General features: G+C 37.1%; 1 protein-coding gene across 1 annotated transcript in view; it reads right to left on the reverse strand.

The window, feature by feature from the left end:
* Window positions 1-13,641: 13,641 nt before the first annotated feature.
* setd1ba (SET domain containing 1B, histone lysine methyltransferase a) overlaps window positions 13,642-19,241 on the reverse strand; it is a 180,535-nt gene continuing 174,935 nt past the window's right edge. Inside the window, exons 17-18 of the mRNA XM_069933285.1 lie at window positions 17,371-17,508; window positions 13,642-15,967 (exon numbers count right to left, since the gene is read on the reverse strand). Of these exons, the coding sequence (XP_069789386.1) occupies window positions 15,794-15,967; window positions 17,371-17,508 (312 nt within the window). The 3' untranslated portion in view covers window positions 13,642-15,793. The remainder of the gene's footprint in view (window positions 15,968-17,370; window positions 17,509-19,241) is intronic.

The following is a 19,241-nucleotide window of genomic DNA, read 5'->3' on the forward strand; positions in this document are numbered from 1 at the left end:
TCTTCTGGATCCGAGAATAGTCTGTTTTGTTGTCCTGGAATAAATATTTTCAATACCGCTGGATGCTTTAGTATAAATTTATACCCTTTCTTCCATAATATCGCCTTTGCTGTATTGAACTCTTTTATCTTCTTTAGGAGTTCAAAACTTATATCTGGATAAATGAAGATTTTTTGCCCTTTATACTCCAGTGGTTTGTTGCCCTCTCTTACTTTTTCCATTGTCTTCTCCAGTACCTTTTCTCTTGTAGTATATCTTAGGAATTTTACTACAATAGATCTTGGTTTTTGTTGTGGTTGTGGTTTAGAGGCCAATACTCTATGTGCCCTTTCTATTTCCATTTCTTGCTGTAGTTCTGGACATCCTAGGGTCTTAGGGATCCACTCTTTTATAAACTCCCTCATATTCTTGCCTTCTTCATCTTCCTTAAGGCCCACTATCTTTATGTTATTTCTTCTGTTATGGTTTTCCATTGTATCTATTTTTTGAGCTAGTAGTTCTTGTGTCTCTTTAGTTTTTTTATTAGATTTCTCCAATTTCTTTTTTAAGTCTTCTACCTCCATTTCTGCTGCTACTGCCCGCTCTTCCATCTTGTCCATTTTCTTTCCCATTTCTGTTAAGGTCATCTCCATTTTATTTATTTTCTCTTCTGTGTTGTTTATTCTTTTTCTTAAATCCTTAAATTCCTGTGTTTGCCATTCTTTAAATGACTCCATGTATCCTTTAATAAGAGCAAGTATATCCTTTACCTTGCCTTTCTTTTCTTCTTCTATTTCCCTGTACTCTTCCTCTTCCTCTTCTTCTTCCTCTGGGTTGACCATCTGTTGTTTCTTTGGTGCCCTTTCCTACTCTTCTTTCTTGTTTCTATTGTCTTCTGTGGTCTCTTCTTGCTGCAGGTGTTCTGCAGCTGTCGTTGCCGGCTGTGGAGATCGACTCCCCAGCTGGTCCCCCCTCCCGTCGGTGTGTTTTTTTTCATTCGCATCCTCGCGCATGCACGGTTGCGCACTTTTACTCGGCTCTGCGAGCCATTTTTGTAGTCCATTATTTACCGACCTGAGGGAGCGGGTTTCTCTCTCCGCAGCGGGCCTCTTCGGACAGGTAAGGCCTTCACCTTTTTCCTCCTTTGTCTTCTCTTCCTCTCTTCTTACCGTTGCTTTCGATTTTTCTTTTTTTGTCGCCATCTTCTTTCCACCTTTATACTCACTTTTCTGTAACTTTTATTTCTGTGCCTTTGTGTTTTCCTTTGTTTTTCCCGACTTTTCTGGAGAGGGCTGGAGTTCACCGTCCGGCCACTACTCCATCACGTGACTCCTCTCCCACATCACCATTTTGAGATCATTGGTATCTAATAATTTTTAAAATTCATGTACTTCTAGAACAATCAATTCCATTAAACATAAGAATGAAATATTTTAAATGGAGGATTACATTTCTTATTTTGTAACAATTTTCAATATTTGTTGAACAGGATTTGTGCAGGTCTTAATTTCCATTTCATACTAATTTACGCAAGTTGGTCTTCACCAAGGTAAACGTTGACCTGTCCAATCGAAAAACAATCCACTGCCTTGATCTGAAAGCCTTGAAACTACCTGAAGAATCCCCTGCACACTTTCTTCTTTGGTTAATGGTGCCTGGTGAAACCAAATAAAATGGAAGATTACTTGGATATCAAGGTTAAAATTTCCCAGTCATGACAGCAAAGAATTCAAGCTGGTTGCTACACCCAAGGGAAATCTAGATTAAAATGAACCCAGGGACTCCATGCATCAGTGGTCTTAGTGAACCAACCTGGAGAAGTAGGAGATGACAAATGTTGATATTTCCCACCAAAAAGTTGAAAAAGATAAAAGCAGAAACATAATGTAGTTAATTCCCTTCAACATACTGCCAGAGAACTGAAGGGGACTACTATTCAACCACTCTTAATATAGCAGAGTAACACAGACAGAGAAGGAGGAAAAAATTTTTTAAAGTTGCATAATCCAAATACAGAATGAAACACTTTTCATTAAAACTCAGGCTTGGCCACAGATGTTAAAAAAAAAGATTGAAGAGGAAAATGTGGAAATAGATGAAGCAAAAAATAAAATCAGTAGGTATTTCATTATCCAAGGTGTATAACAGATTAACTATGGTGATGGAATTAAATATTCATATCTCAGACAACACGTAATGTTGATGAAGTGCATACAATTTCAGACCAATTGGGAACTTTATTTTCTTACCTTTTCACCACCCATATCTGTTTTGACCGAGCCAGGGTGCATTGAAGTACAAAGGATTCCATGAGGTTTCAGCTCACCAGATAAGCACATGGTCACCATATTCAGTGCAGTCTGCTTAAAAGACCAATATGATCAAGTGACTGCCTCATCTGTGTATAATCCACAAATTTCCTTTATGCATGTGGGAATCTCACTTTCTGGTTGTTTCTCCCCAGAAACCTTACTTTTAAAATATTGGAATCACTTCAGCCCATACTTTATCTGTTCAACATTGTAACTTTTCATTTTTAAACAGTGACATTTTGCCAATTATAGCCACCGTGATTTTTTTTTGCCCATGCATTTTTGAAAAATGTTAATCTGGTCCTGTGGTGAAACCACTATTGTACATATTTGTTATATGTAAATTACATGACCTTTCATTGATGACCCTGCTCTCACTGGCCGGCTCATGGCTTTTCCCCTTTCTCCCCCATAAAGGTTGTCGTGCCACAAGCCTGCCTTCAGTTCGAGTCCAGGACAGTGTGAGCGACCGTCACGGGGATGCTGTCCATCTCTTACAAATAAAAGCCTTCAGTTTCGATTACTTCAGTCTTTGTGCAAATGATCGTGCATCAATTTTATTTGCAAGATTTTGTTTTTCCTCGGAACATGGACAAGTACATGAAGTTGGATCGGCTAGAAATCAACCTGAGAGAACCCGAGACAGCCGACAAGATGGCGCTCTCGTGCCGCTGTTTTGAAAAGTTCCTCACAGCTTCCGCAGCAGCTATCCAGGACGACGAGGACAAGTTCTGCCTGCTATTCTCGTACATCAGGCACAAGGTCTACCAGATCGTCCAGAACTGCCAGACATACAGAGCCGCAATAGACACCCTGAAAGACAAGTATAAGGTCCAAGTGAATGAAGTTTATGCATGGCACTTACTCCACTCACGCATGTAGCGACTCAGTGAAACAATCAATGACTTTCAAAGCCCTGCAGGAGCTTGCAATGGACTGCAACTGGCAGGCAGTGAGTGCAGAATAGCGCACACAGCTGCTGATCAGAGACACTTGATTAACAGGCGTCCTCTCCAACTAAGTGAGGCAGAGGCTACTCAAACAGAGATAACAGCCTATCTCAACCATCGAACTGGCGAACACTCGAGAGGTAACCATCCAGAGTATGAGCCCTTGAGAGCCCAGGTAGTGGAGGTGAAGAGTGGGGGCGAAACAGCAGATAATCATAGATTTCTCCCAGACCAGATTGAACTTATGAGGGCCGGATGACCACACCCCGGGACTTTTTTTTTAAAAGAGGGGAGTGTGGCAAGATGGCGTAGGATGAAGACGTGGGAAATCACCTCTCCCTGAGTGGACTGTTTAAAACCCGACTTGTGAAGAATGTTGAAGATAGAGTTGATCAAATTGAAGAGTCACTTACTGGATGGCAACTGGAGAAAAAAAACTTTCTGCAAAAAATTGATTCATTGGAGAATCAAAGTCGGCGAAATAATATTAAAATTGTGGGTCTACCTGAAGGTTTTGAATGAGCGAATCCAACAAGATTTTTCAACGACTGGATTCCAGAGGGGTTGGGGACTGAATATTTCCTGGAAGGTTTGGAATTAGATAGGGTTCACCGTGCTTTAAGAAAGAAACCTTTCCCAGGTCAAATCTGTTTAGATGCCTTAGATATCAGGATCGGGAAATGATCTTGCGCGCGGCAATTCAGCAAGTTCGCGTGAATCAAGGCCCGATGATGGTACAGGGTAATAAGGTTTACTTTTATGCAGATTTAAGTGAAGAAGTAATTCAGAGATGAAAGGAGTTCAATCCAGCTAAAGCGGTATTGTGGAAAAAGAGATTTAGATCAGCTTTTCGATATCCTGCGATATTGAAAGTGTTCTATGGGCAATATCAATCACAATTTTTTCAAAGGGCACAAGATGCTTTAATCTTTGCTAATTCTTTGCCAGATTCCAGAATGACTCAAGATCTCTCTGTAAGACCTTTGGTGAATATTGATAAAGCTGGAAATGGAAAAGGGAACAGAAAGTTGGAAACTGAACAATTGGTGGTTCTGGAGGTGGATCCTCAAACTACACCTCTGAGACATGAATGGACTATATATTTTACTGTTGTGAAATTGGGTTGGGGGGAGAAGGATGACCCGATTATTTCCGAAATCATCAGCCACAGGTGGTATTTAACCGCACCCGAGTAGTTAGGAGCCTTTATTTTTATGTTTTAATTTGGGTGTGCCTGAATTGGTCTTGTTAATATGTCTAATTTGAACTTTACAATTTTTAATGTTAGAGGTTTGAATAACCCGATAAAAAGTAAACAAGTGTTGACTTATATAGAGTTCTGATGGTTAATAGTAAGATTTTTTCTGAAGCATGGACATTGTTAAATGTCCTAATGCTCCTAATGTAGATGATGAACAGTTTATTACTGAGACTTTTATGGGATTGAGTCAAGCAAATAATAATATATTGGTGGGAGGAGATTTTAATTGTTGTTTGGAACCATTGTTGGATAAGTCTCGAAAATCTGTAAGAAAATCCAAAATGGCACAACGGTTGGTAGATGTTATGAAAGATTTTAATTTGGTAGAAATTTGGAGAAGATTAAACCCGACAGAAAATTTTTTTTCGTTTTATTCGGCAAGGCATGATTTTTTTTCTAGAATTGAATTTTTTTAAATATCTGCTCCATTACAAGGGAGAATAATTACTGTTGATTATAAAAGCTGAACGTTATCAGACCATTCACTTTTATTGATGACATGTTCTAGTGTTGATATGATACCATTTAGTTAGAGATGGAGATTTAATGTAGCATTGTTGAAAAAAAACCTGAATTTACTACTTTTATTAGAGAACATATTAAATTGTTTTTACAAATAAATGAGAATTCAGTACAAAGTAAATTTATATTATGGGACACTCTGAAAGCTTACTTAAGAGGACAAATTATTAGTTATACAACTAAAATTAATAAAGATTATATGGCAGATAGTCATAAACTTGTAGAGGAGATTAAAGAAAAAGGACAAACAAATTACATATAACCCAACAGAGATCAATGAAAACTTGAAGGAATTCTACGAGCAATTATACCGAACTGAGAACAAAGGGAAAGAAGACAAAATAGATGAGTTTGTAACTAAAATTGAACTACCGAAATTGCAAGAAGAGGAGCAAAACAAATTGATAAAATCATTTGAAATAGAGGAAATACAAGATATATTAAAAAAACTACTGAACAGTAAAATCCCTGGGGAGGAAGGACTCCCAATAGAATTCTATAAAACATTTAAAGACTTACTAATTCCTCCTCTCTTGGAAGTAATGAATCAGAATGAAGAAACACAAAACATGCCAGATTCATGTAAAACATCAATAATTACAATAATACCAAAGACGGGGAAAGATCCACTAACACCAGCATCGTATAGACTAATATCTCTACTTAACTCAGATTATAAGATAATAGCAAAACTATTAGCAAACAGATTGGCTGACTGTGTACCAAAAATAGTAAAACTAGATCAAACTGGATTTATTAAGAAAAGACGAACAACAGACAATACCTGTAAGTTCATTAACTTAATCCATGCAGTACAAGGAAATAAGACGCCAACAGTGGCTGTTGCTTTAGACACAGAGAAAGCCTTTGACAGGGTAGAATGGAATTATTTATTCAAAGTACTACAGAGGTTCAATCTACCAGAGAAATATATTAATTGGATTAAAGCATTATATAAGGGACCATTGACGAAGGTGACAGTAAATGGATATATAACAAACAAATTTAAATTAAGCAGATCAACTAGGCAGGGATGTCCACTATCTCCCTCACTGTTCACTTTAGCTATAGAACCCTTGGCAGAATCGATAAGAACAGAAAATAAAATAAAAGGGATAAAAATAAAAGAGAAGGAATATAAAATCAGTCTATTTGCAGATGACATCACAATATACTTAACAGAACCAGAATTATCAATAAAAGAATTACATAAGAAATTGAAGGACTATGGAGACAAGATCAACGCAAATAAAAGTGAAGCGATGCCAATGAATAATGCGGATTTCACAAAGTTTAAGAAAGAATCACCATTTAAATGGCAAACACAAGCAATCTGATACCTAGGTATTAAGACTAGATAATAATCTAGGCCATCTATACAAATTAAATTATCAGCCATTAATGAAGAAATTACAAGATGACTAAGAACATTGGAAAGATTTACCACTAACACTGATAGGAAGGGTAAATTGCATTAAAATGAATATCTTCCCAAGGATACAATACCTATTTCAATCGTTACCAATTTCCTTAACAGAGAAATTCTTCAATGAGCGAAAGAAAATAATAAGGAAATTCTTATGGAAAGGGGGGAAAACCGAGGATAGCGCTAGATAACTTAACAGAATGGTACAAACAAGGGGGCTTACAGCTACCAAACTTTAAGAATTATTATAGAGCAACACAAATAAGATATCTATCAGATTTTTATCAAACAAGGGAAAAACCAGATTGGACCAGGTTAGAGCTAGATAAAATAGGGGAGAAGGTACCAGAACATCTACTTTATAAGTGGGATGAAAAACTGGTGCAACATAGAAGTTCACCAGTACTGCACCATCTGCTCAACATTTGGAAGAAGGTTCACGTAGAGAGGAAAAAAACAAATTACCAACTACCAAAATTATTATTGACGCAAAATCAACTAATCCCTTTTACAATGGATAACCTTTCCTTTAGAGAATGGGAGAGAAAAGGGATTAAAAGAATAGAAAATTGTTTATTTGGGAACTAATTCATTATCATTTGAACACATGAAGTACAAATATGGAATAACTCATAGTATAATGTTTGTATACCACCAACTGAAAACCTACTTAAAGGACAAATTGGGAAGCAGACTGAGATTACAGAAGGAAGCAGCTTTGAATATGTGATTACAGACACAATGATAATTAAAAGATTTATAACAAACATGTACATCAAGCTGCAAGAGAAAGAGAACGATGAAATAAGCTGTAAACCCAATCAAAAGTGGGAACAAGATCTAAACTTAAAGATAAAAAATGAAATATGGGAAAAGCTATGCTCCGGAACTATGAGAAATACAATAAATTTGAGGTTATGAAAGATACAATATAATTGGTTACACAGGCTATATATCATGCCCCAAAAGTTAAATAAATGGGACCCAACATTATCAGATAGATGTTTTCGCTGTAAGAAGGAAACGGGAACAACAGTACATGCAATTTGGACATGTGAGAAAGTGGAAAAGTTTTGGGAAGATCTAAATCAGGTATTAAATAAAATCACAAAAAGCAACATACCAAAAAAGCCAGAGATCTTTCTTCTAAGTAATTGTCCTGGGTAAACTTGTACCTCTCACTTTGTTCGTTTTAGATTGGTCAGTGTTCGAGCTACCGAAAGAAAACAGACACACACACCGAGAGCACTTCAGTTTATACAAGTCTTTATTACTAAATCTAAAGCTGAATTCCAAGTACAATATGCAAGCCCTTCCCAATTATACTTATCAACGCCTGGACTGGTCCCAACTGCTGAAGCGAGGCAACAACCGCACACTTGTAGTAGCTTGTCAGGGCGCCGGTAACAGCTTCTCCACCTCCCCCAACCGGGACGTTAACTGGACCCCTCAGAGAGTCTCAAACTTCAGCAGTGGGACCTTGGCTTATATTACCCAAAATTGTTTACTCATAGCTTATCCCTTTGAATAAATGATTTAATTATCTTCAAGGTCTCCTGACAGTCTGCGACTAACAAAAGAAAACTGCACCTCTGGGCCTCATGGTGGAATTTAGATGTGTCTACTAATTCATATGCATCCCTGGGACTCATAGTGGAATTTAGATTATGTTTTCTGATGCAACTGCATCCCCTCTTGCATAAGCTGGTTTAAATCCTCCATTACAGTAATATAAGAAGTAAAGAATTAGGCCTTGTCCTGAGTAAACTTGTACATCTCACTTTGTTTGTTTTAGATTGGTCACAATGTTTGAGCTACCGAAAGAAAATAGAGCACTTCAGTTTATACAAACCTTTATTACAAATTCTAAAGTTGATATCAAACTACAATATACAAGCCCTTCCCAATTATACTTATCATCACCTGGACTAGTCCCAACTGCTGAAGCGGGGCAACGACCGCACACTTGTAGTAGGTTGTCGGGGTGCCGGTAGAAGCTTCTCCACCTCCCCCGACCGGGACGTTGTCTGGACTCTAGAAGTTCTTCTTGCTGAGAGATGTTGCCACCTCTCGGAGAGTCTCAAACTTCAGCAGCGGGACCATGGCTTATATTACCCAAAAATTGCTTACCCAAGCACATATTCCCAGCACAGCAAGAAAGATAAGCGACCAAGCTAGTATGCCTAGGCTTCTATCGAATAACATAATTTTCCAGCTTATCACTTTGAATACAATGGTTTATTTTGCATCGAGGGTAGGCCTCTGACAGTCTGTGACCAAAACAAGCAGGAAGATTAAATGTTCTTGGTACACAGATGTCCTTTCGTCAGATAACTACATCTCTGGCCCCTCGGTGGAATTTAGCTTATGTCTGCTGATTCTTAAAAACAAGCAGATTCTCAGCCTTGCAGAAGCAAAGGCTGCAAAAGTAAGAAACACGGTTTAAATCTTCCATTACATACTGTGAGAGATAATGGAATATGGGAAGTTAATCAATTGCTAAATAGGAATGAATTAGGATGGGGTTGTTAGAAACAGAAGTACCTTCACAGAAATTGATCGAGACAAAAATTGAGAACAAAGAACATTATACAACAATGCAAAGTTGGGTGCTTCCCCTTACCCTGGGAATACACACATACACTGGGGCTCATCCAACTTTTATACAGTTTATTTCAGTATAGGAATACCCTCCCCCTTACATTCTTGCCTGCCTGCCTACGTGCTGTTTCTGTGTTAGTACTCTGGTGGCTACACCTCTTTTCACATTGGTATATAGGTCAAATGGCTTATTTAGGTTGGGTAAAGCCAACACTGGGTCACTAATAAGGTGCTGTTTCACCAAGTTAAAATCTTTAATCTCTTCCTCTGTGAAGACAACTGCTTCGCCCCCTAGAACCATGAGTTTATCATAGAGAAATCTGACCAGGCTAGAAATATTTTCAATCCAGATTCTACAGTATCCCACTAAACCAAGGAATTTCCTAAGTTTCCTAAATTGCCCCAGCCCCAGCCAATGATGATATGTGAACCATTAAAATCAATTTACAGATTTCTCCATTTTAAATTCACTGAATCTTTTGAGTTTTCTGTCTGTTGATGTGGTAGCATTTTTTTAAAATCACAAAATTATATCATTCTCTACCTTGCTGAGGTTGCACCCTATATTGCTGTAAATGATAGCCATCAAGTAGTATTATTCCGAATGGTTAGGGATAATTTTTTTTGTTGAAAAGTGTGTATTGTGACCACTATTAAAAAGATTGCAGCAACTAAGATATCCATGAAAAAAAGCTAAGCACTCGGATGCTAAGTCAGCTCTTGACCATGACTCGTTAGAACAAATTTCATATTGAAATCCAGATGCATTTTTAAACTGTTTGTTAGTGAACAGAAAGGGACTCATAACATGGTAACGATCACTGTAATGTGGTAACGTCGAATGTCTGACGATAATGATCCTGATAATATTGTAACGTCCTTGCCAACAGTCAACAGAAAGTATCGGAGTCCTATTCACCCACTGTCTCTATCCCACCATTACAGTCAAGGCGGGTTAACGACTCTCCAAGCCTGCAAAACCTCCATGCATGCACCAACAATGAACCTGACTAGTGCGTGTGCACCAGCAGAGACAGCCCCCTGGACCCTGCGACGCTGCCGACACTTGCGAATACTGTGAATGACAATAAACTACAAGATCAGGTGAATCCTGGCTCCAACAATGATAAATATATATATTTATACATTTACATTATATTTAGAAGAAGTCATTTTGAGTTTATGCCTTTATATTAAATGACACTTTTTCTTGTAGGCTCTCGTGTTGGAAAAAAAATTAAACCCCAGTGAGGAATAAACAGCACATGATTGAAAAATATTTTCTGATCAAAGCAAATGTAATCTGATTCTTAACAGGAAAAGGGGAAATATTCATAGCGTGTAGAGGAAAGCAATTGCATGGAAGCCGAAAATCACATCGTATCAAACCTCTCTGTGGATGAGGAGTCACGCGATGGAGTAGTGGCTGGACGGTGAACTCCAGCCCTCTCCAGAAAAGTCGGGAAAAACAAGAGAAAACACAAAGGCACAGAAATAAAAGTTACAGAAAAGTGAGTATAAAGGTGGAAAGAAGATGGCGACAAAAAAAGAAAAGTCGAAAGCAACGGTAAGAAGAGAGGAAGAGAAGACAAAGGAGGAAAAAGGTGAAGGCCTTACCTGTCCGAAGAGGCCCGCTGCGGAGAGAGAAACCCGCTCCCTCAGGTCGGTAAATAATGGACTACAAAAATGGCTCGCAGAGCCGAGTAAAAGTGCGCAACCGCGTATGCGCGAAGTATCGCGCATGCGCGATGCGAATGAAAAAGAACACACCGACGGGAGGGGGGACCAGCTGGGGAGTCGATCTCCACAGCCGGCAACGACAGCTGCAGAACACCTGCAGCAAGAAGAGACCACAGAAGACAATAGAAACAAGATAGAAGAGGAGGAAAGGGCAACAAAGAAACAACAGATGGTCAACCCAGAGGAAGAAGAAGAGGAAGAGTATGGTGAAATAGAAGAAGAAAAGATAGGCAAGGTAAAGGATATACTTGCTCTTATTAAAGGATACATGGAGTCATTTAAAGAATGGCAAACACAGGAATTTAAGGATTTAAGAAAAAGAATAAACAACACAGAGGAGAAAATAATTAAAATGGAGATGACCTTAACAGAAATGGGAAAAAAAATGGACAAGATGGAAGAGCGGGCAGTAGCAGCAGAAATGGAGGTAGAAGACTTAAAAAAGAAATTGGAGAAATCTAATAAAAAAACTAAAGAGACACAAGAACTACTAGCTCAAAAAATAGATACAATGGAAAACCATAACAGAAGAAATAACATAAAGATAGTGGGCCTTAAGGAAGATGAAGAAGGCAAGAATATGAGGGAGTTTATAAAAGAGTGGATCCCTAAGACCCTAGGATGTCCAGAACTACAGCATGAAATGGAAATAGAAAGGGCACATAGAGTATTGGCCTCTAAACCACAACCACAACAAAAACCAAGATCTATTGTAGTAAAATTCCTAAGATATACTACAAGAGAAAAGGTACTGGAGAAGACAATGGAAAAAGTAAGAGAGGGCAACAAACCACTGGAGTATAAAGGGCAAAAAATCTTCATTTATCCAGATATAAGTTTTGAACTCCTAAAGAAGAGAAAAGAGTTCAATACAGCAAAGGCGATTTTATGGAAGAAAGGGTATAAATTTATACTAAAGCATCCAGCGGTATTGAAAATATTTATTCCAGGACAACAAAACAGACTATTCTCGGATCCAGAAGAAGCACGAAAATTTGCAGAACAATTACAAAAATAGACTGAGGGAGGAAGACGGGTAATGAGAGTTAAAATGATCACGACTGATATGTATGTGGGTAAAGACAAAAATAGACTGAGGGATGAAGACGGGTAATGAGAGTAAAAATGATCACGATTGATATGTATGCAGGTAAAGAGGTATAAGAGTGAATAGAGACAATGAGCATACATGAATGTATCTGTACTTAGAGGAAAATATAGATAGTATAGACAAGAATTAATAAGGGAAGGTAATGGAATGGAGAGAATAAGGAGGGAATTAAAAGAGGGACCTTTGTGACATATGAAAAGTGAAATCTTTTCTGGGGGAGGCGGGGTGGGGGGAAATAGCGGTCACTGCAAAATCAGTTGACGCTTGCGAGTGGATTCGCAAATCCAAATGGAGAGGGGAGATGTGGTTGTCCGACAAGGGATAAAGGACAACTCAGGAGGTGAAGGGGAGATTGGGGATAAATAAGATAGAAATAGGAGAATAAGGAAAATGTTAGATGTTGTAGGAATGTTGTCTTATAAAGAGTTGAAAATAAGAAAACAGAAATGGAAAAGGAGGAAAGGTAATGATGGAAAAACGGAAAGAGAAGATAAACAAAATATAAAAGGGCTACGCTGAACTATATGTCTTTAAATATTAATGGAATACATAACCAAATTAAAAGGAAGAAACTACCAAATTTAAATGAATAAATGTATTCCATTAGAAAAAATAACATATTGGTTAAGAAATAATATTGAAATATTCGAACAAGTATAGGAGCCTTACATTAAATACAATAGCGAAAACCTACCGGGGACAAACATTACCTAAGTTGATGGAAGGAGAAGGAAAGAAAAGAATGGACTCAGTAGAATTTCTGGTGTAATTTTGTTGAATGACAACATTGTCTGACTGGCTTAATGCAACCTAGATTGTATACCTAAAATGGATGAGAGGGGGGGGTGGGGGGGTGGTTTGGGAGGAAAGGGGGGGGGGAGAAAAAGTCACTGTATATGTGTGAAAAGAAATAGTGTATATCATGGCTAATGTGATTTATGGTGTGAAAAATAAAAAAATTTAAAAAAAAAAAAAACCTCTCTGTGGATTATTACAGAATTTTAAATCCATGAATAATTTGTAATTCAATGATGAAATGTGAACCATTAAAATCAATTTACAGATTTCTCCATTTTAAATTGACTGAATCTTTTGAGTTTTCTGTCTGTTGATGTGGTAGCATTTTTTAAAATCACAAAAAGCAAACTTAAATGTTTTTTTCCCTTCAATTATTTTACTGGTGTCACATGGCGTCCAGTCTGAAATCTGCTGTAGCTCCATGTCTTCATTTTGCTTTTCTTGCTCATCTACAGAGGTAATTTAATTGAGGAAATGATATATTCCTCATTATCTGGTCTTGCGGTGTTGTTGAAAGCAGCTTTTCTAATTGGCACATGGATAGAGAGGCTCGGATTGATTGTCATACACAGTGAATAGCAAAAGAGCTCAAGCAACTCTATTACAGGGCCTGCAACCCAGGTTTGCATCCAGTGCTGTCTGCAAGGACATTGTACTTTCTGTAACTCCACAGATTTCCTTCAGGTTTCCTCCCAAGCTCTAAAAATGTATGGGGTTTGTAGGTTAATTGTTAGGTTTGGGAGGCATGGGCTTGTGAGCTGAAAGGACTTGTTATCATGCGGTCTTTCTAGAATTAAATTTGAAAAGTGAAATTCAATAAATTTGATTCAAGAGATTATTATAAATAGAAGTCAAGTTAAACCAATCCTAAATGCTCAAATCGCAAAGTGTGGAATAATTTTCCCGCAAAAGAAATGACAACATTCAGTTTATCTGTAAGAAAAGGTCAGTATATTTATGGATTGCTTTATAAAAGGTACTATCATACATTGTTACATAGTAATGAATTCACAAAAATATGAAGAAATATTTACAAGTCAAACACAACCACAGAACAGTTTCACTTTCATCAAAATGAAACACAACGCAGTTTCTATTTGCACAAAACAAAACACTCAAATTCATTTGATTCCACCTGGAAAGTTGCAAGCACAAAGTAATCCCCACATCACCAAAGCAGAAACTGTATAATGAAAGAAAAACCTAGGCCTAACATGTATATTTCTTGTTTTCCAACCCTTTTCACACAGACCCTTCTGAAATTAACCACGTTTCCCCCATCCTCACTTCCCTGAGGGGGGGGGGGGGAAGAACCCTTGCAGGTTTAACCCTTCCACACACCTCTTCCCAGTTACAGTCACTCAACAGCTTGTACCAAGCAAAGTAATGAAGACATTGCATTGGGTCAAGTGTTAAAGACTGATGAAAAGAGATAGGAAAGCTATAGAAACATCATAGATGTATGAATAAATATATATTTCTTTGCCGGTAATGATTTCAATCAGAAATTATAACTTATTTGTGCTTCTGATGGGGATATGTCTAAAAAGCAACTGAATTAAATCTGGGAACCTATCAATGAATTAAAGGGTTAAAATAAAAGCATCTATATAATTTTAGGACAAAAAAAAGCAAATGAGCTAGTTTTTTTAAATAATAACCCTTTATTAGGTACCATGTCCCTTACAGTGTTTGAGAAAATAGTATAATGGATATTGGAAGAAAAAAAAATTTTGATATCCAGTTTATGCTTGGCTAACACACATACAAGATATGCCATTTTCCTAATTTCTGTACACTCCTTTCTTCCTCCAAATAAATACAATTTGCACAGTAGGTATCAGAGATGAAAAAGCCTGACCTTTTAACATTTTCACTGTATTCCTTAATGCTTCCAATAAATCTAGGTAATTGATAGAGGTAATATTTATACAGAATTTACATGATACAAAGCTTGACACAAGCTGAAAAATTTGCTACCAGCTCATTGTTAAACATTTTTTTTTAAATTTGCCTCCTCGAGTTAGAGCTGTATTTTAACAACTCAAATTACAATATTCACTTTCTTAATAAATTATTTACAAGCTTTTGAAGTACAAAGGAACCAGCAAAATTCTTCTTATTTGAAAGGATATGTTTCTACAAGAAACAATGTTCAGAGAGGAGAAACCTGGGTGCAATATGTACAAGATGCAAATTGATCTCAAAAATTTTTTGTTTGTTTTTAAAATGGTTACATGTTTGAAATGATCCCTGAAAACTTCACAAAAAAATTATAAATGAAATTTGTTGTGAAAATTCCGTCAGAGGTTACAAAGTTTTTTTTGAATTTTTTTTTCTTGTAGCTAGAAATGACTTTGTACAATATAAACAATAGGAAGAACACTCTCCTCATTAGGGATACCCACTACAGCACAAAAAAACCGTGGAATTTTGTACAGAGAAAGTGAATACCAAAAGTCACGTGCAAGTCTAAAAGCGAATAGTGCACAAAGCCTCCTTAGGCCAAACCCTAGTGCATTAGCACAAAATTGTTTTGAAAAAAAGTTGCTAAGCCAGCATATCTACAAATTGCAAATTTGTTATCATCAAAATTTGGGGAGGAAAGGGGAATAAAGCATTTCAAAAGTAAAAGCACCAAACTTAGACTAGATGCACGTGATGCTACCGTTGAGGCCACAAATTCCCACCAACTACTTTAATTACCTTCATAGAAATGTATATTTGAGCTGCAAACCATAAACCTTTTCAAGTATTCAATGGCCACTTCTTCCCATTTTCTGTTTATTTTAATATAAAGAAAAGAAATTCAAAGAAAAAATAGCAGCATTAACTTAGGCAGAAGGAAGAGTGGGGCCCTTTGCTACATTGCAAGGACCTGGGGGTGAAGAACTAGTATTCTACTAGTTAACCGTGACACAAAGTGGTAAACACCTTTCTTTCCAGAGGAAGAGCACCTGAATCCTAAATGCAGTCCCTACACTCATTGTGTATTTTAGCTTTAGGTTCAGCAGAAGTGCGAATTGTTGGTTTGGCAAGTGCAACCACATATGGGTGACTGCTCTCAAATAGAGCATCTCGATCTAGACCCTTTCAATTGAGGGTACCTCTACAGTGTTCTGCACCACACAGACATGGAATTTTCACATCTTCAATGGGGAATTTGTAGTCATACGTGATCTCCTCATTCACATTTATTTGTTGCTTGGAATAAATCACTATCTTCTTTTGCGATTCCACTGTAATGACTTTAGCGTAGCAATTAGGCTGATAACAGAGGACAAAAAAAAATGACAATTAGATAGGACCAGTCCCTTTGAAATGGAGTTTGTTTCTTTTTATGCCAAGATTACAAGTCCTTATTATCCTTGGTGCTGGCAATAATATTTCTTTACAAGAAGACTACACACCGTAGATTATGGATATTCTCTACTCTGAATGAGTACAAAATATCCATTAAACATTTTCTTTAGATCATTATTGAATTGAGAATTCATGTATATTAAAAAAATTAGGTTGACTCCTGATGTGTTAGATATTCCTGTAGCTTAGCTCAGTTAAAAATTAACGGGTTCAGATTTGCAAGCCACCCAAATAAATGCAATATTCCATTTTCCAAGAAAAGCAGCTGCCATTTTAGCTTTCAGCATTTAGAGCTTTGTTTCTTTGTATATTTTTTTTCTTCTCAGTAAATGTTTTTCAGTGCCAATACTTTTTAAATGCCTCTGATGTGTTGTAATAAATTAACTAAATTCCAAATTTTGTTTGTCAAAGTAGCTTTAGCAGTGGCTAAAAAGTGTATTGCAATTACTTGGAAGTCTGACTCTCCCTTACTCATAGCACGATGGACTGCAGAGATGGACAGTGATATACCTATGGAGAAAATTACATACATCCAAAAACAAGTATGATATATTTGTCAAGTATGGCAACCACATTTGCATGATATAGGGGCCCAATTATATTAATGATGATAACAGATGTTGTTACAATATAAACAGATGCGATTTCCCCACATAAATACTTTTATAGATTTTTTAAAATGGATAGTGTAAGAGTGAGCTCTGACAGTGTGTAGTTTTATATTTTGTAAGGGGGGAGGGGTTTTTTCTTTGGTTTTTGTATGAAAAAGTTTAAATATTGTGAAATTGAAGATTTTACTATGTATATTTATTAAAAAAAAATGAAAAATAACATTTTTTAAATGCCTCTGATGTCCAAAATTTTTTTAATCAGTGGAAATCAATGACAACCTTTGACGCATCACAAGCTGTGTCGCCAGTTTTGTTGACTGACAAAATATTGTGTAGGCCATTCCAGGTGGATTCCCTGTCTGAGGCCAAGTCAGCATGGAGACTCTGTCCTGGGTTTACCTCTGCCATCTGGCCCAGTAGAGAGTGGGCTGAAGCTGCAGTAACTCCACGCAGGCAGCAACTCCAAGTGGTTGGCCTCTCCAGGAAGATGCTGCCCGTCAGCTCAGCAAATCCCAGGTGCCGCTGGCCTGATGAAGTTCTCTGGCATTTTTGTTCATATTTCAAAGTTTATTAGAGCTTGTAAAAAGCAAGTGACTGATCATTTGGTGCAGCTTTTGCCTTCTAATCTATATTCAATTCAATATTTTGGTAAGATGATAAAATATCTTTAAAAATCCACCCAAGGTAAATACTTACATTGCAACTGTGGTTGATAAATCTGGCAAAATTGCCACATTTTGTGGCATCTATAATGGAATCATGGTCCACCCTGAACATATAGCTACTTCCAATTCCCTCATCTTCATATCGTTTTTCTCGCATGTCTGCGATAACCTGAAGGGAAATAAAACCAAATAAAGTGATGAATTTTCAATGGGCCACACCAGATGCTGCCACCTGGAGCAAAATACAACTGCTGGAGGAACTCAGCATGCCAAGTGGCAGAAAAAGAATGGTCAGTGGTTCAGACTAGAACCCTTCATCAAGAGAGATTAGAACGGTGAGAATTCGTCTCCTCCCACTGATGCTGCTCAACCCATCGAGCTCCTTCAGTAGGTTGTGTTTGGCTAATGGAATTTTCATCCCACATTCAAGAACATTACATATTCAATGTGCAAAGCACACCGATTTTCCAGATAACCTGCAAAGCCAATGTATATACAATGTAAACATATAGGATTATGAAGGGTATGAATAGGATAGATGTAGGAAGATTTTTTGAGCTGGCCGGGGAAACTAAAATGAGAGGACACAGTCTCAAGATTCGGGGGAGTAGATTTAGGACAGAGATGAGGAAAAATAGTTTTTCCCAGAGAGTGGTGAATGTTTGGAATTCTCTAACCAGATAAGTGGTTGAGGCTGCTTCATTAAACATATTTAAAATTCGGTTAGGTAAATTGTTACATGTTAGAGGAATTAGGGGATATGGGGAGAAGGCAGGTAGGTGGAGTTAGGTCATAAATTAGATCAGCCATGATCGTATTGAATGGCGGAGCAGGCTCGATGGGCCATTTTTGGCCTACTCCTGTTCCTACTTCCTATGTTCCTATATGCAAGTTATTTTTAAAAGTCAAGATCTAGCCACTGGAACAACCATCACTTAAAATTATATACTGGGAAGTTTTCCATAAAAATACAGCAATCAAAGCAGGTCATCTAAAATCTTCAACGCCACTTGTTAAATGGTAAAAGAATGAATTGTATATGCTGGTTATCAAATAGAACATTTTTTTAATATGTTTCAATTGTGACTGATTCTATCAGAAATACCCAAAATGATGTTTCTTCCAGGCTCCTGCACCACCACTTTCTGGTCTAAGCTCTTATTTGTTTATGTATGAACCAAGATAATAGTTAAAGAATAGAACAGACTGAAACAGGTTTTTGGTCTGCCACATCCATGCTAACCCTTTTGCCCTTGCGCCAGTTACCCACAAGAGGTTTGTATCTTTCTAAGCCTGGCCTATTCAAACACCTGTCTGAATGCCTCTTAAACATAATGATTATATTACCGGAACATATACTTTAATAAGTGGGATGAAAAGCTGGTGCAATATAAAGGCTCACCAGTACTGCATCATTTACTTAATATATGGAAGAAGATCCACTTAGAAAGGAAAAAAACGAATTACTAAATACCAAAATTGTTATTGACACAAAACCCATTAATCCCTTTTACAATAGATAACCTTTCCTTTAGAGAATGAGAGAGAAAAGGAATCAAAAGAATAGAAAAATGTTTTTTGGGAAATAATTTATTAACATTTGAACAGTTGAAGTACAAATATGGAATAACTCATGGAATACAATGTTTGTATATCACCAACTGAAAGCTTATTTAAAGGATAAATTGGGAAACAGACTGAGATTACCAGAAGGAAGCAGCTTTGAATATGTGATTACAGACACAATGATAATTAAAAGATTTATAATGAACATGTACATTAAGCTGCAAGATAAGGAAAATGATGAAATAAGCTATAAACCTAAACAAAAGTGGGAAAAGGATTTAAACATAAAGATAAAAAATGAAGCATGGGAAAAGTTATGTTCTGGAACTATGAAGA

This window comes from Narcine bancroftii, chromosome 4 (genome assembly GCF_036971445.1).
Source record: "Narcine bancroftii isolate sNarBan1 chromosome 4, sNarBan1.hap1, whole genome shotgun sequence".
NCBI lineage: Eukaryota > Metazoa > Chordata > Chondrichthyes > Torpediniformes > Narcinidae > Narcine > Narcine bancroftii.